The 23,969-nt window shown below is 31.6% G+C and overlaps 1 protein-coding gene across 4 annotated transcripts in view; it reads left to right on the forward strand.

The window, feature by feature from the left end:
- Positions 1-23,969, forward strand: part of LOC118200485 (homeobox protein orthopedia-like) — a 131,104-nt gene that overhangs the window by 12,738 nt on the left and 94,397 nt on the right. For 3 of the 4 annotated variants that reach the window (XM_035372442.2, XM_035372461.2, XM_035372453.2), the window contains exon 2: positions 356-666. In XM_035372442.2, coding sequence (XP_035228333.1) covers positions 356-666 — 311 coding nt within the window. The remainder of the gene's footprint in view (positions 1-355; positions 667-23,969) is intronic. The other variant, XM_035372449.2, reaches the window with a different exon arrangement.

Here is a 23,969-nt window from a genome sequence, read left to right on the forward strand (position 1 = left end):
TAAAGTTCATAGTGTCACTGAACTACGTAACAGACATAGAGAAAAAGAAATTACATCAGTAGGATATAAGTATTCTTGCAAGCAATAATATAAGCTAAAATATCTAAATTTCTAATGGAGATTCTATAAGATAGATTTTTTGGAAGAACGGCAAAAGAGAGATTATCCTGGTTTTTACAATGCTATTTTCTTTGTATTGTTGAATGACATCTTTATTCGTGCAATCGCAATTGTTCCTTAAGAAGCTATCAAGCTATCAAAAGCAGGCAGAAACATAATAAATTAAGAAGATAATTTGTTAACTTTTCTGTAGCTAAGTGACGGGTATTTTACAAACGTCTATAATCATGCACAGCCTTCTCTATTTTAGGCTCCAAAGAAGATTCCGGCCTGGTCAAGAGTAACGGCGGTGGTGATACCGGTGCAGGCGGCGGTCTGCAGGTCCTGGATGGCACGGGCCTGCACGGGGCCAATTCTGGCCATGGTCCCAATCCAAGCGAAGGTGGCGGCAGCGACAAACCCGTCAAACAGAAAAGGCATCGTACCCGCTTCACACCAGCTCAGCTCCAAGAACTTGAAAGGAGTTTCTCCAAAACCCATTATCCCGATATCTTCATGAGGGAGGAACTCGCCATGCGTATAGGGCTCACAGAATCCAGAGTACAGGTGAGTCATTATCGTAACAATCAATTTGTAGATGTTGAGCAGTGTTTTCATTTTGTATGTAAAATGTTTCAGAAATTTAAGATTTACAACTGGCAAACATGCATGGATGTTATGTTCAATTGATTAAACGTTATGCATAAGATGGATATTGTGAAGGTCTAATGAATCGTTGGAGGATTTAGATTTTAAGCTACTACTACTACTACTAGTAGTAGTACTACTATTTTAAGCTACTAATATTACTATCTATAATTGCTCATAGTCGGGTTCTTCTCTCATGGAGACATGGAAAGAGGCTCAGAGGATCTCAAAACAGCATTGTGCTTAAGGCTATAGCCTATCTTAATCGAGTACACGGAGTTATGTTTTGAAAAGGTTTGTAATTATATAAAATTTTAAGAATTGTAGGCGTTTTTGATTTCCTCAGATGAGAAATAGCAATGCAATAAGAGGCGAATTCTGTTGCAAATATATAATCCTACTGTAGAATTTAGGATACCAAAATAATAAAATTATTTTAACCAAAATTTAAAGAAATAGTAAATGGGATCATATGATTTATACTACCAACTGATACCGTTATTTTTTAACATGGCATAGGAAAGCGGCTGTCACATCGTTGGGTCCGGCTTCGAATCCCAGAGAATGTATGGATGTTTGAAAGTGTACAGTAATTTTTCGACCGTTGGGTATTTAAAATATAGTAATATCTGTCGAGAGATAGAAGGTAAGAAAAATTAGGTTGATCTGAAGTAATTGATACATTCTAAGCTTAAAAAAATATAGCGAGCAAACCAAAACTGTGTTCTTGATTTGAAAATAGATATCTAATAGTTTAGAATTATTTAAATAACAAAATGCAAATTCATATACTATCTGAATACAAATACGAAAGTATTCAGTAAAAAGTAAAATGTAATATTAAATATATTAAATATTAAAACATTCGCTTTAATATCAAAAGAAGTTTTAACTGTTCCTATAATTTTATTTGTTTAACAGTTAATTCCTTCAGAATTTGAAATGAATAGTTTAATACGGTAATGTTAAATAGTAGGGGGGAACTTGCTATAATATCATTTTTTCTTAAATTAATATCCCTTATGTAGTTATTTAAAAAGTCTCAATTTTCTAAACATATCTATGCTCCTTTTTCCCTAGATCTTTGTGCCTTAGTCTTGCCACAAATATTTCCCAAAAGCAAACTAGCAGTGTTTCCTATTTTGCCAGAACACCAAATCTACAAGCTTAAAATAATAAATATCTCCAAGAAATTTCTGAAGTATTTGGTAGATATAAAGTAAAAAGTGTTTAAAGTTTAGTTTTCTTAGCTATCATAATTTGTAACCGAATTTTAGATAAGACTGAGAAAACTAAATCTTATAATAGCTCCCGAACAAAAGTTAGAACCACGTCTCAAGCAAAATCAGCTTTCAATTTGCCTCCCCACTCCCAAAGCCTCAGGCTCCACCGATACCCTACAGATCTCACAGAAATAAATCCCACAGAAGATTCACCGTAGATACGATGCGCGCGTAAGAAAACCGCCAGTTACCTTCGATGGTACAAATTCTCTAATGAACTTTTTGGAGCAACTGGATTCGCATTTCTTTTTCTTTAGCCAGTTCGGGAAGAGGTCACCCATAGCAACAGCCGTACTGCGAGGATGGCACTGAACTGGCACAAAATCATCGGTAAATTTTTGATGGGTGAACCAGGCAGCGAGAATTTTACATCTGCAGTATGCAAAGCCGTCCTGGTAGAAGCATTTCTCGTAATGAGAGGTAGAGCGAAACGAGAAGTAGAACTGATAGATACCAGATTAGATTCAAAGATTAAGGTAGGCACCAGATTAAGGCCGAAGAACTAGCGGAAGTTATATTAAGAAAAATACAATTGGTAAATTTATTGTATGGAAAAGGCCCGTTTCAGAAGTCCTCTAAATTACACTGCCTAGGTTATTGCGCAAATCCAGATTTTTTTTCTTTTATTTATTTATTTATTTACGTATTGAGAAACCCGAATACACTCGAGTGTTTACATGTGCTTGCGGTGAAGTTTGAAATAGAAGGTTTTTCAGAAAGTACGAGTACATCAGGATGTGACCAGAGGTCAAGCGGACAGTTTCGTAAGCCTATAGTGGAAGGAAGGTTCAGCTTTGACAACGGCAAACAATTTATATGAAAATAGAAAGAAATTTTCACCGGCGAGTGGTGATCACCAAGAGAAATCCCAAAACGGAAACCAATGGGAAAAGGAAGAAAAAAAGTATACATTTTATAAGTATGCATTTTTCATTGCCAAAATACACTAATTTAATGAATAACACAAAAACCTAAACAGAAATGAAGGAAATGTAGTTTTTCTCTTGAAATTTCCTGTATTTCCCTCCCCCTTAATTTTCCCTGCATTTTGAACTAATTTCCTTTAATATTCTTATGATGCAAGTAATACACATTCTTCTGATAATAATCATTTGAATTAGGCACTGAATGTTTAGTGTTATGTTTTTATGGAAAGAAATAATATATTTTAAACCAATAAAATTCAATTAGCATTTATTAGTTAAAACGCAAGCTACATATTTATATACATCCGTTGCGCATGAATTAAATACAGCTATAATTGTGATAAAATTTTAATTTTTTTAAACCTCTAATTACAAACTAAACTAATGGTTTCACTCTTCTAATCATTTGAAATAAAGTAAAAACTACAGATTTCAAAATCCTGAAATACTGAGGAAGCGATTCAAGTAAAGCAGCCGGAAGTATACAATGATGTAATCAAAGCCCGCGCAATATTCCCAGAAAATGTGTCTCTTGCAATCAAATGTTAATACTTTTTTCTTTCTGATTATAGGAAAGGAGAGCAATTTGACTATTATTATTCGTTTTGAACGCCTAGGATAAAACGTATCCCTTTTAAATTGATATAACGTACGGACTGAAGACCTCCCCTATTAATGGAAAAGGAAGGAAAATGCAAATGTAATCTGTTTTTAAAGTGAGAAAATCTGGAAACCTTCAGTGGTGCTGGCATTAGAGTTACACATAATTTTGATTCCCATCGTTTCAAATTCTTTACATTTATTCATAAATCCCTGTACATTGATAAATTTAAACACAGGTCTTTTTCTTTCTCTCCCCTGGCCCACCAGCGGCCGAGCTGAACACTGGTAGTTCGGTCCGAGGTTCGAATCCCGCGAACGGGCTGGCTGCATGGGCGTTTTCGTGGTTTTCCCCATGTGTAACGTGTATACGAGCTAGGTTTTCCTTAGAAAGTCCTCCACAAAGGCATCCCTCCGTTCACGCAGATAGCCCTCGTGTGCTTTGCCATAATTGAGTAATCCATCCATCCTTTCTCTCCCCTTACTGCACGAAAAAACATTTATCACATTAGTATTTTTTATGCGTTTGTTTTCCAGACATTTTATCCGCAATCGTTAGAGACGTTTTCAGTTTCACATATTGTATAATATAAAATGGCCATGAATCAATTTAATATGATTTTATTTCTTAAATTTACAAAGATAGAAATATGTATATAAAATTAATTGAGTATACTCTAAGTTTTACTTAAAATATTGAATGCAATTTCCTTTTAATACAAAAAAAAAAAAAAAAAAAAAAAAAAATAACATGAATTTCTTCCTATATTTGCTCCAGCATATTCTTTATTTTTGAATTTATGTTGTTTTGTGAGCTAAGTCGATACGAGCACGCACGAGAGTCTGTCAAAGACAAGTGTCTGTGAGATAAAATTCGTCGAGTTAGGATCTAACTATGGAGCATCCAAACTTAATTATTAATTTAGACATCCAAACTTAATTACACAGCTACATCAGCAGTCGCGATCAGTCTTGTGTTTACGTAAACAAACTGCATTATATAGATACACCTTCTAAGAATTTGGCGAACTGCGGACCAGTTCTTTAATATCAATGAGACTGTCGCTCATAGGGATGAAAGACTGAAATCTTAAAACCTGGAACATAAGCAGAACCTTCAGCTTTCCTTTTTTCTGGGAAAACTCATTTTCGTAAAATTACCAAGAGATTATTATTATTATTATTTTGTGGTATTCTAACATTCTCAGATTTCCTTTATCCTTTGATAAATGACAAATTATTACTTGATAAATTGGTAAAGCATTATACTCGTCTAAAATTGGATCAAATCCTTTTGAAAAATCCTGTAATTTTTCAGTGGCGTATCACTAATGTGTACCTTTTGTTATGCAAAATGTTATTGTTCGAAAGACTTAACTAGAGAAAAAAACAAAATTCAAATATGACAGTTCTTTTCTTCGTGAAAAATGAAGTTTTAATTTATATAGTGCTTTCTTGTTTTATATAGTTTTGTTAGAGTTTGTATGTTGTTATTGAAAAGCATAAAATTCTCAATGAAAAAAAAATGATAAAGTACTTAAATAATAGAGTGAAGCATCGTTTATGTGTTTCTGATTTTCAGATCTTTTATATTTACACGTCACTTCATCTTTGCCTCTGTTAATCATAAAATATTTTATTTACACGACACGTAACTTCGGTTGCGGGCTTTTTTTTCAGCCTGAATAATTCGACAGTATTCTTTTTTCGCAACTCATTCGGCTTCTCCAAAAATAGTTTTGTTTCTTTCGGTAGCAACTGAAATTTGTGCGCTAGGATACAAGAGGAAGAAAGAAATATGTGGTAGATTTCATATTTAGGCGCGAGTTCAAATTCGGATGGTGGACGAAAGAGAATTTATTTGGAGGAATAGAACTAACAATTGTGTCTGTTGACCACACAAAAATGTTCTGAACGTGGCAGGTGCTCCATTCCTGTGCGATAAATATTTTTTAACTGAATTGTTATCTTCTGTCTATATTCTTTGCACTCTGCTTGAGATTCAAAATCAAATAACCCATCAAAAATTATTTGAAGAAATTATTTCTCTTTTATTCTTTTTCTTCTATTCTTTATTAAAAATTAAAATCTACAATCAAGAAAAATGTGTTATCTATGGACATGATCAATTGAGGTAAAGGTATGATAGTATAAGTACAGTTTTTACATTAAATGCCATATTTTTTAAATTCATGTGGTTTAAAAAACTAAATATTTTAATTCTTTTAAAACTATAGGGGTATTTTAAACAAATTAAAATTAGACTGATAAGATTAAATTTTACAACAGTAGTACTGCAATACTATAACACTAATGTTAAATTACAACTAAAATACACCTATCGTATTCTTAAAGTAAAATCCTGATCACAGATCTTTTTAATTTTTGATCAGTCCCTTGAAGACGTACCAACGAAAGTTTACTGCGCGTACGAAATTTATCAATAAATGTATTTAACGGAGAATTTCAGAAATATTTTTATATATTTAAGTCAATAAATTAGTAAATAAGAAGCATGAAAGAAATTAGCAAAGTACAAAACACAAGCGTAAAATAAAAATGTATTCGGCCATAAAAAGATTAAATGTTTCTAAATTTCCAGCAATCATTTGACTTTTAAATTTTTCCGTAAAATTAAAATTTTGATAACCTCAGTTTCGAGACACCTTCTCAATGGTATACGTATGTTTTCTTCACATACGCATTCCCAACTTCCTAAGTTTAAGGTACCATTCCTTCTACGTCAGAGCTGTTTTTCTCTTGCCTTGCTCTTTTTATTGTTAGAGAATAAATTTGATTAAATGGTTAAGACAGCTGAATAGTGTTCTTTGATCTGGGCCAAAAGAATAGGCTCATTGCATGGTTTCGTATTTTTCTTCATGTGTAACGTGAATAAGGGACATTTCCTTTAGAAAGTTCCCCACGAAGGTATCAGTCCTCTTAGGGAGATAACATCTTAGACAGATAGAGTAATCAAATTCTGAATAAATTAGTCCTTCACTCAAATATGTGCACCTAGAAGCTCGAGTTTGAATTTCGAATTTTATATTTCATACTTTATAAAACTTCAAAGAATTTTTAACAAACTCAACGCTTTGAAAATACCAGTGGCAATACTGTACGGATTAACACATTGTTATTATCTTTAGCGCAAGAGATTGTCTTTCGGAAATTGTAAAGATACGTTGCTATTAAATGTTTTGCTATTCAACTGAATTTTATGTAGCGAAAGTGTGAAGAACGTGAAATTTAATTAATAAATTTAAAACAAAAAACGTTAATAATAAAAAGACTAAAAATCTGAAATATTTTTAATATTATACATTAATCCTGGATATATCCGTAAAATTATAATGTTCCTCTCCCCCCCCCAAAAAAAAAATATCCAAAAGAAAAAAAATCTGAAAGCTTTCAGATTTTATATTAAGTCTTACTTAAGTTTTACTTACGATTATATATTAAGGAGCGATTTTTTAATGTTCTGTGTCTTACCTTTATTTATTAAATATCATGTACTTTGTACTTAAGCCATACAATTCAATTCAACAGCAGTATCAGAAAATATTTAAAAAGAGAATATTAGAATTTCTTTATTAAAAAGAGAATATTAGAATTTCTTTATTAAAAAGAGAATATTAGAATCTTTAGAATTTCTCGTGAGCTGAAGATAAAAAAAAGCTTTTGTTTCCGTACAGTGTTGTCACTGCTCGCTTTGAAATCATTGGGTTTGTTAATCAAAACCATGTTAAATTTTTACGAAATAGTGAGTAAAGCAAATTAAAAATTTGGGTCTTCAAATGCGCATATTTTAAATAACTCCTTAGTTATTTAAAATTTTATATCTCTAGGTGCCGTTTTTTTTACACAATGCAAGAACGATACATGCATTCATGCAGATTCTTCATTATTTAATTTCTTTAAATATAACGCAGAGCTCTAACATTTGGTGGCAACAATCCGAAAAGTGAAACGCCGTTTTATAGTGGACAACGCAAAATGCCAAAACGAAATGAATAGTCTTCTAGGCAAACTGCCCCTTTGAGCAAAAATGTTTTGTAAGCCATCTTACTAAGGAAACTGTACACTGCTATGATAAACTGGGAAAAGACTGGAAAAAAAAAAAAAAAAAAATTAGAAAAGATATATGCCAAAACTTAGCACTTCGTCGGAAATTCTAAACACATGCCGCTTTATTATTTATTTTTTAAAATTTTGCTATTGAATTGTATATGGCGTAAGTGCGAAGAAAATGATGCTTAATAGTAAAGCTAAATAGACAAAAAGGAAATGGGTTGCAGGAGTGAGGGTAACAGCAGATTGGTGGACGGCGAGCTCAGATCAAACGTAGGAAAACTTTAACAAACCCTTTTGGGTGACTATTAAAGTTTGAGTTCTTTCAGATTTTCTTTTTTTGCCTAATGAGCTTTGCCTAATGAGCGATACAGCAAAAGGAGCAGTAATACATACAGTATGAAAATTTCAAGGAAGTAATTTTGTTTTTGTAAAGGTAAGGCATTCGTTATAACAAAATAACTTTCAAGCGTAACGTGTATTTATTACTTTTCATTTCATTTTGTTTCTCTTTTACTTATTTTCTTTATTTCTTTATTATTTTATTTATTGTTTTTTTAACAATTTTTACGCATTTGCAGTACTACTGTACGCTGAGACAAAAAAAAAAAAAAAAAAAAAAAAAAAAAAAGGATCAGTTCGATATTTTCCGTTCTACTGGACAATTTGACGAAATTCAAATTGCGTTTTTCATGTCTCGAAAGAGCGACTTAGAATATATATTATGTAGCGTTGTTCGAATAAAGGTATTTTGACCCAAAATCGGACTTTTTCTGAAATGACATGCAATTTTTTTCCATATTTCCATTCTATGCATCAAATTATAGCAAATTACCAAATTTTGTAAAAATCGCAAGAATAGTTTTTAAAAAAATTAGCTCTCAAAATTTTAGCTACTCAATGTTACTTGAATCTGATAATATAAATATAAATATTAATAAATATAAATATCTCTTTTTATTAAACTTACTTGATTCATTCTTCCAGAAGTCGAAATTTAAGCTTAATCCAAATATAATTCGCACATTTTTAATTATTTATTATTAAAATTTGTATTTTGAATATTTTTTATTAATTTTTTGAAAAAACATATTTATTATAACATGCAAAATTTTTAACGCCATCTTAAAGTAGATGTATTTCTAGGCACACCTGCAAAAAAATATTTTATTCAAAATTTTCTGAGATATTACATGAATTTACATATTGGGGGTTTTGAAATTTGCATTCTTTTTTTTTCTTTTTTTTTTCTTTTTTTTTTTTTTTTTTTTTTTGAGCGATAATATAATACGCACTCTGTTAAAATTATTTTAAAGTATGAAGGATGACCTTTATGCCGCTCGTTTACAATGAAAAATAAAGAAAAGGAAAATGGGTTGCTATAAATTAAGAAGTTCGCCAAGTAAATCAATCTTGGCGAGAACTGAAAAAAACGCGCTAAAATTTTTTTTTCAATTTCTCCGCAAATTTCGCCCCAAATTTTACAAAACTTAATATTTAGGCATAATTTAAGTCGTAAAGTCGAAATATGGAGAAAAAAATGTCATGTCATTTTAGAAAAAGTCCATTTTTGAGTCGAAATACCTATGTTAGAATGATGCTATGTATAAATCTAATATATATCCTATGTCGCGCTTTCGAGACATGAAAAACGCAATTTGGATTTCGTCAATCGGCCCAACAGAACGGCAGATATAGAACTGTCCCTTCCCCCCCAAAAGTGTAAATTTTTTTGTTTTGTTGGTGGTATAACTTGCTTGTGCAAGTCTCGTGGTATACTTCGTGCAACACAAATGTAACATAAAGAATATCCATATATGTGTATAAAATTTTCCGATAGTAACCCAAAAGATTTTTTTTAGCTTTACAGTATTAAAATTTTGGGCATATTTTAGTATGCTAATGATACCCAATTCCTTAAAAATAACCCTGCTACTTCATTTCTGCATTATATGTAATAGTTTGGTTGTTTTTAATTCATAATTATATATTGGTTGAAATACATAAAAAGTTTCTCAATATCGCTATTAAATATATGTGCTAATACTGTTTGCTTACTGTATGTAAATATTCATTTTATATTTATTAGAAATGCACTTTCAGCGTAATGTACCTTCAGTGTAATGCGGGTTTAGTTCTGATCCAGTTCCCACTACATTTTCCTAAATTAAATCATTTTTCTAAGATTTCTTACTATTCAATATGTTATAATTCCAAAGCAAAAGAAAGCAAAAAAATAAATGAAATAAAATTAGGGTTAAAAAAAAAAGTAATGCATATGTTCACTAACTTTAAAATAAAATTAGAATTCACACACACAAAAAGCAATGTGTATAATTGCTAACTTAATCCTCCTAGTAGCGTTCAGGTGAAATACACGATTTGAGATAACTACAATCTTTTTATACTATATTAATATACAAACTATTATATTGTAATTAGACTAGACTCACTATATGCACCAATCGCACCAAAATATTATGCATATGCCATTCAAATTGTTAACATGCCAGTCTTCTGCCTTTCAAAAATATCGTATATTAAGCGAGTTTGAAAATAAAGAATAGAAACAACGAATTTTAATTTAAATAGGAGCTAAAGAGGCAAAAACAAAATAATTTTTAAAGAGAACGTGTTTACTTCAAACTGCAGACAAGCAAAAATAAAAGATTAAACCACAAGAGAATATTATTTTACTTCACTTCTTCCAACGAGTACGTTATACATAAAAGAAAAACACAGAAAATATGTCAACGCAGAACCGAAATGTGGAAGTTAAAATTCTTTTGACGTGGAGACTGAAAAATAAGAAAGGTGAAACTTTAAAACAAGAATACCGTTATACTTACTTTTAAAATTGTAACTTGTTAAATAAATTACGAAGACCAAAACATTGTCTGTTGTCACAAAGTGGCATAAAATTCTTTAAATTTCTTGACAAGAAAAATAAAGAATGATTAAATATTCCTATAACGTAAATTAATTTCTCATGCTAAGAGAAAAGAATTAATATGGTAAATATTTTAAACCGAAAAAAAAAGACCATGATTCTTTTAAGTAAATATGTTACTTTTTTCTCGAATCATCAATTGTATGCCTGTAGCAATTCCCTGCTATTTGTGTTCATATATCACTTCGAAAATAAAATTCCAGTTGATAAAAAAAGCTTTTAATTAAAATAACCTTATGCATATAATGGTAAGAACTGTATGTTGAACAAAAAATTCTACATTGTAATTTTACTATTAATTACACAACTGTTGCAATTTTAACTGAAATTTAGTGTCAGAAAATGCAGCAGAATTAGATTTTTACCTGCTACAAGAATCACAGTAATTAATACAGCTTAATAATTTACTTTAAAATAAATTTAATTTTTTGACTATCAAAAAGAAATAAATGCGAAATTAAAAGAAGAAAAACAAAAAAAAAAAAAAAAAAAAAAAAAAAAAAGAGAGAGTTGAAATAGGTTTTTGTTTAGTCTTTGTATTCATTAAGTATAAAACTGGTTCATTTATGTACCTTCATGTATTTCTTGCTCGGAAAAAGTTGTTCATAGAGTTAATACCAATTTTTTTCTTTAGAATTTTATATTTATTTTAAAATACTAGGATAAATATAAAAATGGTTCAAATGCCTTTTTATATTCATTTTAAAAAAGTGAGGGAAAAATTGTCAATTTGTTTGTAAACCAACACTCAGGCTATCATCCTATGACCGAATAAGTAATTTATGGAACTTGAATTAGCTTTTAATTACACTAATGGTATTAATCTTTGATATATTACCTACTAGATAAACTATAAATTTCTACTATAATATATTTCCTACTAGACAAACTATAAAATTTATTAAACAAATACATGAAAATGCACCACATATACTTCATAAATTAGTTTGAAGTAGTTTTCCTTTAAAAAATGAAGGATATGGGAAAATTAAAAAAAATAAGCAATTTTATATTTCATTAGATTTTCATAGATTCATTAGATTCATAATTAAAACACCAACACCATTTCCGATCATAATCCATATTGATATAAAGATTGAATTTTTTCTTAAAATTTGGCACCTGTTTTTGATGTGCTAAAGATACCTGACTCTTTAAAATGAACTTTCTTCATTTGTGAATTATGTTTAGTTATGTTTAGTGTTTTGCTTTTTTTCGTTGTTTTTAATTCATAATTTACGTATTAGTTGAAATACATAAAAAAATGTCTCAAATATCCCTATTAAATATATGTGCGTATAATGTTTTCTTACTATGTGTAAATATTAATTTATTTTTACTCAAGACACACTTTCAGCGCCATTTGTGTTCAGTTTAATGCGGATTTAATTCTGGAACATATTTTGATGTGCTAAAGATACCTGACTCCTTAAAAAGAACTTTCTTCATTGTGAATTATGTTTAGTGTTTTGTTTTCTTTCGTTGTTTTTAATTCATAATTTACGTATTAGTTGAAATACATAAAAAGGTGTCCCAAATATCGCTATTAAATATATGTGCGCATAATATTTTCTTATTATTTGTAAATATTCATTTTATTTTTATTGAAGATGCAATTTCAGTGTCGTGTGCTCTTACGGATTTAATTCTGATCCACTCCCCCATATTTTTCTAAGATTTCTTACTATTCAATATGTTAGAGTTCCAAAGCAAAACAAAACAAAATAAAAAAAATAATTGAAAATTAAATCTGAAAGGTTTCGGATTTTAAATTACGCCCAAATGAGCGTTTTTTTTTAAACCATTTTGTGTGTTACCTTTATTTATTAAATGTCATTTTATTCGCACTTAAACGATAAAATTCAGTTCAACAGAAATATCGAAAAATAATTTTAAAATGAGCATATCTTTAGAACCTCTGGATACACAGTCTCGCGTGCTGAAGATAAAAAAAGTTTTTTTTTTTTTTTTCGTACAGTGTTGCCATTGCTCGCTTTGAAACCGTTCAGTTTGCTATTCAAAAATTCGTTAAAGTGTTACAAAATATGTGATCGATAATAAAGCAAATTCTAAATTAGGGCTTTCTGATGTTCAAATTCGGTGAAGTCGGTTCTCCAAAATTTGATGGCTCTAGTTACCGTTGTTTTATCACAATGTGAGAGACATACATACATTTATGCAGATTCTTCATTATTTAATGTTTTTTAAATATAACACAGGTCGATAATATTTGGTTGTAACAATTTGAAAAGTGAAATGGACATTTAAATTTTTCGACGCAGAATGCCAAAGCGAAATTAATAGCCCTTTCGTTTTCCCTTCATTCGTTCGTTTTCCTTTTCGTTCGTTCGTTTTCCCTTCATTCGTTCGCCCTTCTGGGCTATTAATTTCTACCTTTTCAGATTAACATAAACAGATGGCAGAAAACTAAGTTTTTAAATTTAAGACCCGCCTACTAAATTTTTTAATGTAATGAAGTTAACTCAAATTAATGAGTTCTCAGAAATTTCATCTGATAAAATGCTCGATTTTTTTTTTTTTTTTCCCAAATTTGTGTGCTTTAAGTGGTGTAATACATTTGGAGAAATGTAAATTACTATTTATACCACTGTAATTGCTATAGATTAAATTACTCAATATTTATGTTTGAGTAGTTAGATAAGAAGTATAAATTTATAAAAATATGACCAATGAACGCGATTGTAACATATTCAGTACCATTAAAAAGTTCTTTTAAGCTGAGGGCTGACTTTTTTCAAGTTTATATTAATAATTTTTCCAGTGGTAATTGTTTCTTTCTTAAATAAATAGTTTACGAAGTACTTGTATCTTTCTCAAAGAAAACTTTCTACGAATCCGAGAAATAATAACCTCTAATTTTAAATTTTCATATGCTATATTTTTATCTATTTTATTACTGTTACTACATTTCTAGAAAACTGTCAACAATTTGCTTCATAATGATGCTCATAACAATGACATTGATTTTATTAATAATTAAAGACTTCTTGTACCTGCCCTCTTCCTAGATGAAGTCAGTGATTTTATTCATTTCTTAACAATATGAAATTGCTCAAGGTACAATTCGACTGATCAGCAGGTCAGTATACTCATAATGTGGTTGCTCAAATTACTCCTGCATAAAAGAATGTGCGGCTATTCAAGTGGGGGTTTTAGCATGTCGATTGTTGAGCCTTGTTGTTTCAAGTTTTGTTTGCTTCAAATTTGATGTAGAACCCCCACAGAACGAATACGAGGATTTCCCACTCCCACTCTCTGTTTGACAATATTTTGGCACTTTTGACAAAGACATTATACATTACAGTACATCCAAACGCTTTTTCCTCGTTTTTCTGTCAGAGCTGATGACCGCTGCATACATACCTGGAAACGAAGTGGTGAGCGGATCTTCCTGGTTCTGGTTTCCAGTGGGGCAACACTTGGCCACAAACAGCACAACGTTTCCCAGCAATATCTTGGACATGTTAATGTCCTCGACTGATCTGCCAGGTCTCCCGACTTGTCGCCTATTGAACATGTTTGGGACACGTTGAGCAGACAAATTTAGTCGTATACAAATATATTCCAGTTCGCTGATCAATTGGCCCAGCTGTAGCACAGTCTACAGCAGAGGGACATTGGCAACTTACTCCATGCCTAACCGAGTATCGGTTTGTATAGTTGCCAGCTATCGCTTTACCACCTGCCGATTTCCACATTATTGCTACTCGTAAATAAACGCTTTTTTCACTCTTGCTTTTAATCATTTGCCTGTCTACTCGGAGCTATGCTAGTGTCGAGTTTCGTAGTTATGGTTCAATTCTTTCTGGGTGCATATACTTTTTTTCAACGGAGTGCATTTCAGTATATTGATGAATAATAAAACTACAGCTGATGAGTACTTATATTACTAGAATAATGTTAAACTTGTTTTATACAAATATTGTTTAAAAAAATCTCATGTGTACACTACATGACTTCTTTGCACGGAATATTAAATTATATGCCTTTTTTCTTACATTTCATTTAAATTTATTGGACTCAATTAAATCTACTTCGTCGATAGCGCATAAACCACAATAGAATAAATGTCCTCTTTAAAATTCACTATAGCTGTTTATCATAGTGACATTCTGGCGCTAGGTTCACTTAACAGCGTTATATTTCGTTCATATTATAACTCAGAATGCATAAAATTTATATAGTTTGAAGAGCTATCTGATCGTTGCCACATATTCTATTCAAATACTATGATAAATCTAAAACGATGTATAAAAGAAATTAAGCAAACAAAACAAAAAAGAAACAGTTTTTCACAGACAATTTAGTATTTCACATCCAATTAATTCAGTTCTCACTTCGCGACAAGGCAAAAATACATAAAAATTCAAAATATCTATATATTAAAAATTACGAAGTAAATCTTAGACACTTATTTCCTCAAAAAAAAAAAAAAAAAATCTAGAAAGGATTAAGCCTGATTTAATTCGCAATAAGAAATGAAGGCGTTATCTTTGTTGTTCTGAAGATTAGTTTTTCTAGACTGGCAACAAATCCATTATTCTGCTAAGTTTCAAATGTAAAAAACAGGGCCGCCATGGTAATCAAAAAAGTAATTCTAATAGTAACATTACAAATAAGACATTTGTGAGTGACACAGATATATCTTTTGATATTTTACAAGCAAAATAATATTTTCTTCGTGCATAATTACTCGCAGTGAAATTACAAAAAAAGGATATATTTTAACTTTTACTGCTATATTCTTTGATATTTAATATTCGAAAAAACTCATTACTTACTTGTTGTAACATTAATTGCTATCTTTCTAGCTATTATCTTTATAAGGTTACAGGTTAGTGTTACTTAATAGTCTATGGCATCCTAGTTGTCGCGAGGTTTTTAGTAATTTTATGAACTTTATTTTTCCAATATGTTATTTGCTTCTTAAGTGGAAAGCATTTATAAAGTAATATTCAGTTTTCTTTCTTTCTTTCTTTCTTTCTTTACGTTAGAGAAATATCTATGGCCTTACCATATTTAGCCTCAAGTTATTCAACCTTACGTTATAACATCATTCACTGGATCCAGTATAGTTTTTAATTTGCATTGAACAAATTTACTGCACATAAGTCCAATCGACAATTTTCTCGAAACCATCCGTATGTAATAAATATGAAGTTGCAGCTTTTGAGCTTTCTTGAATTCTAATATGCTGCTCTTGCTGTTATGAAATTTAATTACTGCTGGTATACATGCAAAATTCCAAGACCGGCTCGATAAAAATGGTTTGGAAAGTTGATTTCTGGATTTGACCCGAACAAACAGGGCAGCTATGAAGTTCAGTGTTCTTCAGTAATATCAAACGTACGAAACTTTGAAGACCTGCAGTGATTTATCATTATGTCTTGCAAAGTACCACAGGGACTGAGAAAAAGTGTAAAGGATCCTTTTACTGAACTCCAATAAAATTTTAACAGAATTCACCTCTCGTGTTTACAGAATAGCCAGCATTTATGGCTCAAATCAAAGTTAATGAAATTCGCTTAACTAATTAAACGTAAGTTAGCTAACGGCTAACACAGATAAAGAAACCCGACAGTTGGCTCTTACTTAAAGTCGGCATTACAAGCTTAAGAATATTACTCTCAAGAGAGTCAAATTAGCATGTGGAACACGGTCTAATTCTAAAACTTTCCTTTACGTACTATTTCCGCTCTACCTCATTTGAATACACGCGAGCTTTTACATTCTGTCAGGAAAATGAGAAACGAGGACAGAAAAGCACATTAACATAAAATAATTCGTTAATAAACTATACGAAACCTTATGAAATAGTTTTAATAGATCTGCTTAAAAAGCAAATGCACAATGATTGCATATAAGTGTAAATCAAAATCTCACGAAGTCCCAAAATCAAACTCTGTATGTCCTTTCTCATTTTTAAATCTTAGGATTACGGAATCTAAGCAAGTTATTTCAAAACCACTTTCTTCAGCCAGGAAAGTTCTCAAGTTTGGAATATTAATTTTAATTGCACTAGTTGTTTGTTTGCATAAACGTTTTAGATAACGCTCATATATTAGAAAATAAGGTACATCGATCAGCATTTTAATAGTACAAGAGAACTGTAAATCTTCTTCCATCCTTAATTTTTTAAATATTGCTAATTTATTATTTCTACTAAGAATTTTTAAAAGTCTTAACAAACTATTGCTTATTCACATTTATTTTAAAATAAGAAGCTGATACTAAGCCGACATTTATACAAAGCGGTGATTCCAGATTTTAAGGTTTTTGTCTATTAACTTCTTAATGTAAATTTGTTTAGAATACTTAGGTAAACGCAGAAAATACGGAAAAATATGACCCCTAATGACCGCAGATGTGGCCAGGGGAAACTCGTTCTGTGGTCAAGGACTCTGACGGCCCCTTGGGAATCAACAAAACATTTGGGTAGAGATAAGAAATCTTTCCTTAGTTCTAGTCTAAATATTCCGTATTGATAGGAAGGACAATATTCAATGATACTTCCTTTTGTACACACATTCTTTAATTTACTCTTTCTTCTTGGAACATGACCTTTAAAGTAATTTGGAACATGCAAGGAAGATTCTCAGCGCCATTTATCCTAATGGCCTAAATTCAAAGTATCAGAAGTAAAAGATGAATAATAGGTTGCTTATCAGATAGAAGTCCGTTATAAATCGCTCTATTTTGTTGGAGGTACTTAAAAGGGTTACTTGAGGCGAAGCAAAACTGTCAATTTCCTGTATCAGTTTACTCTTAAAAATTGTCTTAGCTTTTCAAAAATAGGATTTGAGTGGCGTTTTAAAACATGAAAGAAGCGATTTAAAGCATGAAAGAATGTGTAATTGACCTGCACTGTCATCCTTAGGGAGATAAGCAGAAAAGAGGTTTTTTGATCATGCATAACTTCACTTCTGAAATAGAGTGACGTGTTCCACTCTAAGGCACTACACTCTAGGCGAAAGGTGTGGTGTGGTGTGGTGTATTTAATTATGGCAAAGCACACTAGGGCTATCTGCCTAAGGGGAGGGATGCCTTTCGTGGAGGACTTTCTAAGGGAAACTGACTCGTGTACACGTTACACGAGACATGGGGAAAACCACGAAAACGCCCATGCAGCCAGCCCGTTCGCGGGATTCGAACCTCGGACCGAACTACTAGTGTTCAGCGTCTTTACCGCTCGGCCGCTGGTGGGCTCTAGGCGAAAGGAAGGTATGCTTTCGAGGACTTTCTAAGGGAAACTAATTAATACGTTACACATGGGGGAAAACAGGAAAATGTCAATGCAGCCAGCCCATTCGCGAGATTCAAACCTCGGACCGAACTACCAGTGTTCAAGGACTTTACTGCTCGGCTGCTTGGGGGGCAATACTGGGGATTGAAATTAAATTGTGTTTCATCCCATAATTTAATTCCCAACACTGATTTTATTTCTGACTGTGGAAACATCCCTCTCTTTACTTCTTGCCGAAGAAGTAAATTCCATTTTAATTATATATTTAGCCCACATTTGCTGTTTTATATCTTCACTTTAATTTACTTTTTTTTGTGTCATTTTTAAACATCGGGGAGGGGGCAGTTTCTTGACTTGATGTACAATCAGTAACATTTTCCAAATTGCAAATAAGATTGGAAATATGAATTTCAAACCTTCAGTTTAAACACTAGCATTTACACTTGATTGCCTTTGCTTTTACAGAAAATGCACAGCAATAAATTTTTGGTTTAGCAGTAACCGTATAGTTTCGACTCTTTTTTTTTTTTTAATAGTGGTAAATTAATTCGGGTTCAAATTCCAACGAATAACCTAGATGTTTGGGTATCTTTGATGGTTTTATTTTCATGGTTTTATGGTTAGTATTATTTTCATGAATACATTCAAGTTTCCCTTAGAAACATGAACACAAACAAGTTTCCCTTAGAAAGCCCTCCAAAGGATATCCTTACTGCTTTGCCACGTTCGATTAAATAAACAATCAACTTATACACTGATCATTAAAATTAAGGGTTAATGAGAAGAATTATGCTCACTGAGTTAATGTTGCAACCAATGACCAGTGCTGTAATTGTTTATGTTAATTGAATACAATTGAACGCAAAATTGGTAATTGAGAATGTGGTGCGCAATGGACGCATGTTGGAATTCCGGTCTGTAGTGTTGTTTAAAGTGAATGTAGTTTCTGAGAGTGATCAGTATTTAGTAGTTATGGCTCAAAAGCATCATTTAAGTGAAGGTCAAAAGTGGCGAATCATTGGTAGAGTCCCGGGAGGTCAAACACAAATGGAGGTCGCCCAAGTTTTGAGTACCCCTCAAACTGTCATATCAATAGTTTGGAGACATTTTTTTTAAACACTGGATCAGTTGATAGATAGTCTGTTCAAGGGCGGCGGAGAGTAACAACGGTATCAGAAGACCGATTTATATCGTTGTCGGCTCGAAGAAATTGCGAAGCAACCGCATGAGATTTGGTTTTAAACCTTGAGGCTGCCACAGGAACTTTAATTAGCCATTCTACTGCTGCATGAAGGTTTAACAAGGTTGGACTGCATGCGAGAAACGAATTGGTTTGTGTCCCACTCGCTCCATTTTCCAGAGGGTCCCGTTTAAACAGGGGCGTCTTCATGATCAATGGAGTCAAGAGAACCGAGCCCAAATATTGCTCACTGATGAGCCCAAATGCAGTTTAAACAATGATTTTAGAAGTGTTTTGATCTGATGAGTGAAAGAAACACGCAAATTGTCTACCTTTGTTCCTGAAATATCCCGTTTCCGCGAGAGGAATTATGACAAATATCCGCACCGAGCTGTATGTCTTTCAAGGAAGTTCTGTAACCGCTCGGAGATCTGTGAACGAGGTATGGGAACTCCAGTTTAGACTGTTTGGGGGTGCTGTTGGCCCAGAACCTTTGCTAATTGATGATAATATTAGCTTCTCGAGCAAATGTGATGTCAGAATGCTTGCAAACTGAAGACATCACTCGAATGGGTTGGCCACCTTACTCATACAATTTAAACCTGACTGAGTATGTGTGGGATGCCTTAGGATCGGAATTTCAGAACACCAAAAATTCTCCCTGGACCCTCCAGGCCCTAAGAAGTACACTTTTAGAAAAGTGGCATGAAATTCCTCAAGACTTGACGAACACTTTGGTAAAGTCTATGAAATCAAGATGTAAGGTATGTATATCTGTCCGAGGTGACTATACACCATACTAAAGAAAGATACTTTTCTACAAGAGATGACTTAGTTTTCCCGTCATTTTCCAATTTACATAAATTTCATTAATTTGCTAATAATCAACCGCCAAACATAGTAATTTATCTTAAATAATGCTTTTGCACAAATTTCGATTGATAATTTTTCATTAAACATTACTTATGTTTCATTTCTCTCATTATCCTTTAATTTTGATGACCAGTGTACTTTTGCTTAATCTGTACTTATTTTTATCCTAAATATTTCCTGAAGGAGCAGTTCGCTTTCAGTAAATATTTCTTTAACTATTTATTGCAATATACTTTGTATTTAATAAAGGCCTAATTTATAGTAATACCATTACTAGAAATTTCATTTAACACAATATTAAAAACAGTACCATTTTTCTGTCAGCAACTGTCATCTTCAGAGACTTCTTAATAATATTAAGCTTATTTATTTTTACCTGACGCTATGGAAAACAGTTCGAGCAAGTACATCACTTGTAAAAAAATAATGTGTTTTTACTGTATGTTGAAGATATTGGTTATATATTTAACAAAGGCCTATTCATCCTATCTCAACTTTTTGACAAATGCGAACCATCTAAGACAAAACTGAAAACCTAAGTACCACCACTACAAAGTACTACCACTCTTGAACAAAGCTCAGATAGCATAAATTTATAAGTGTTAGAGAAAAAACTCAGTTAGGATGCCGGGGTTTCAACTTTTGAATTTAATAGTTAAAAATGCTTTGCTTCTTTCCGTACCACCTATTTTTCTCTTGCGTACCACCAGTTGAGAACCCCTGGTCTATTACATAGTTAATATCAGTACTGCAAGTTGGAGTTCATTCAGTTATTGTGCAGGATGGTTTCGGATAGAAAATAAATCCATTTTTCTGCTGACAGCTGTCACTTTTAAACACTGCCTTTTAATAATATACTATGTTCTTTTTTTCTACCTGAAGCTATGAAAACTAGTTCGGACAGGAGTATCCACTTGTTAAAAATAATCTGTTTGAACTATTTATTGAGAAAGGCAGACAAGGTGCATCCGCCTGTAAAATATAATTATGCAATATAACCTCGGACAGAAAATAATTCCATTTTTCTGTTGGCAAGTGTCGTCTTCGGACACATTGTTTTTAATAATTTTACGCTTGTTTAGTTCTATCTGAAACTGTGAAATCTACTTCCAGCAGGTATATCCATTTGTGAAAAATGATCTGTTTTAATTATTAAATGAAAATATGGGTTATAGTATTTAATAAAATCTTATTTGATAGTTAATACTATCACACTGCAAGTTGAACTTCACTCAATAATTATGCAGCAGGATCTCGGAGAGAATATAAGGCTTTTTTTTTTCTTTTTTTTTTTTTTCTTTTCTTTTTTCATTTAACGGCTGCACGTTTAAGATCGCTAATATTATTAGTTTAACACTGGTTTAAATTTCGGCGGACAAGTTGGCTGGATAGGTCTTTTCGTGGTTTTACCTACCGTAATATTAATACCGAACATTTTCCTTTGGAAAGTCCTTAAGTATCTCTCTCCTTTAGCAGATAGCCTTTGTGCGCTTTACCGTAATCAAAATATCCTAACCTCCTGCTAGAGCAATCATCTACGAACACTTAACTAAATTATGCTTGTTTATTTTTACCTGAAGGTCTGGAAAATAGATTGCAGATGCAATCATTTGTAGGTAAATAATGTTTTTTTAACTATTTATTTAAAAGGTTAACTATTTATTTAAAATACGTTAGGTAATGCGTAGATAGTTATATTCCATTTATTTTTCCATTCAATCAAATCAAAGATCAAAGATAGTTCCAAATAGAGGAAGAAAACAAATAAAAGAAAATCATCGGATTAGTCTCTGCAATCAATGCAGAATTATTCAAAAATTTCTATTACTAAGCTCTGAAGGATAAAAAGTATTTTCTTATCATACAGTGTATTTTAAACAGTGTAAGTTATATTATACAGTTTGACAATTAAGTTAAAATATGTGGCACGCTATTTTAAATTCTAAGCACGTATTGCTACACAATAAAACAAAAATAAATAATTAATCAATTTTGCAGGGGCAAAAACCTGAAAAAAAGAATATTGTGATTTAACATAGGTAATATACGTATGTATGACAGTCTACTGACAGGCTTTCTTTGCTCCGTAATGAACTGTACGACCTTCTGCTTGTTTTCATCGTATTGTTCTCCAGTCAAGCTTCTCATTTACTAATGCTGATATAATTACTTCAGGGCGCGATGTTAAGTCATTAATAAAAATATAGCTTCATACGCTCTTTTAATACAATTTCACGAGCCATGTAACTTTTCTTTTCCCATCACATTCAAAAATTCGGGAAAATAAGAAAAACATTTTTCTCTTGCATTTGCCTGAAACTGAAATATATTTTCAGCTACAGTCCACTGAGGATTTCATTTTCTAGCCTATCCAAATTATAAGGTATTTCTCCCACTTTCTTAGCATGCCTACGTGGTGGGGTAATCTGCACGCTGGGCGCATATTTCAGAGGTTCTTGGTTCGATTCCCGGCGAGGACGTCTCTCACTTTTTCATCACTACTGCCTCCAAAAAATACCTAATGTCTCTACAGTGTGATTATCAAACCTACTCGCACGATAAGTTTTCTTGAAATGTATTATGAGCAATTTGAAAACTACTAAAAATCACATAACGTTTTAATTTTTGCTTCGATAAAGGAGCAATTACCTTCCCTTCAGACTTTTCTTCGGCGAATTCTCTAGATTTTGAAATGTTCTCCATACGAAAATGAAGAGACCAAAGGTTAGCAGCAAACTTCTTTATTAAGACTGTAAAACTGAGCATACCTCATTACATTTCATTATAATTTGCAATATAAGAGCTATAAGATATTTTTTGCCGATTACATTTTGTTACATTAAATATTAAATTCTTAAATTGATATTTCTTTCAAATAATTCTAACTTGTTTGATTAATCATTAAGTAACTTACTTTAATTTAAAAAAATTCTGATACTAACTGGGTGAGAAACTAAAATTTTTGATGCTGCCATTTCATTGATATGTTGAAAAGTAGTTATGATCGATTAAGCTAATTAGTAAAACTTAATACTTTAGTAAAATCGTAAGTATAAAATTAGCAAAAAAATTATGCCAAAATTAAATTAAGAACATTAATCTATTTATTACTGTTGCTACCATATAGTTAATTAAAAATGAAGGAATAGAATCAATCCTTAAATTTTAATTAACTATTCGGTTTGCATTGTACCAATCAAACTGAAGAAATAAGAAATATTTAAGCGAAAAAAAATCTAGTGTCTAAAATAAAATTAAATAGGATTAGATTCATCTGCAAATAAAGTCAAATCTATTAAAAAATACTGCACGTATGCTTTTGCTTCAGAAATATTGTTGATTAGAGAGATAATGCAGGTGGGCATTAGTTGGTGGTAGCAGGTGGGCATAAATAATGTTTAAAAAATGCTAAATTTTCCCCGTCAAAAACATAGAATATATAGTATTCATTTTTGGTAGAACAACAACAGAAATTATTCATAACGTCAGCAAAATCCAAGTCAATCAAGTTGTCAGCAAGCTGAAAAAGAAAAAGAAACATTGGTAGCAAAAAGATGGAGAAATTAGATGAAATAGTTCGAAATTAACGAAATAATATTTCGCTAAGTTTTTTGTCCCTTTGAATAGAGCACTTGTTCATTACTTAAAATTATTTTTAATTTCAAATTCTGAGACAAATTTATTTGAATTAAAAATTAACACGAATGATGATACATATGCCTACATAAATGAGACACATTTCGTCATAACTTGCTGTATATACGGTAGTCTTTAGTTATATGAAACACTTTAAACACTTTAATTGTTCCAAAGGCTAAATGCAAAAGAACTCAATGAATCAATTATAAATTAAGATGATTAAACAAATAAATGATTTATCAATATAAATCAAGATTACAAAAAAGTAATTGAAGTGTTAATGTAGGACTTTTGGACGTAAACGTTTAGTCCTTACTAATTAAACGAAGTTTTAACTCACACATATTTGTTGTGTTTAAAGAAGTTAAAATTTCACTATAGCAACAGCATTTAACTTATTTAAAGCAATTTTGTGCAAGTACTGAAAAAACTTAAT

The sequence above is a fragment of the Stegodyphus dumicola genome, chromosome 2, assembly GCF_044657685.1.
Source record: "Stegodyphus dumicola isolate Sdum_Otavi_A_Nest chromosome 2, ASM4465768v1".
Classification (NCBI taxonomy): domain Eukaryota; kingdom Metazoa; phylum Arthropoda; class Arachnida; order Araneae; family Eresidae; genus Stegodyphus; species Stegodyphus dumicola.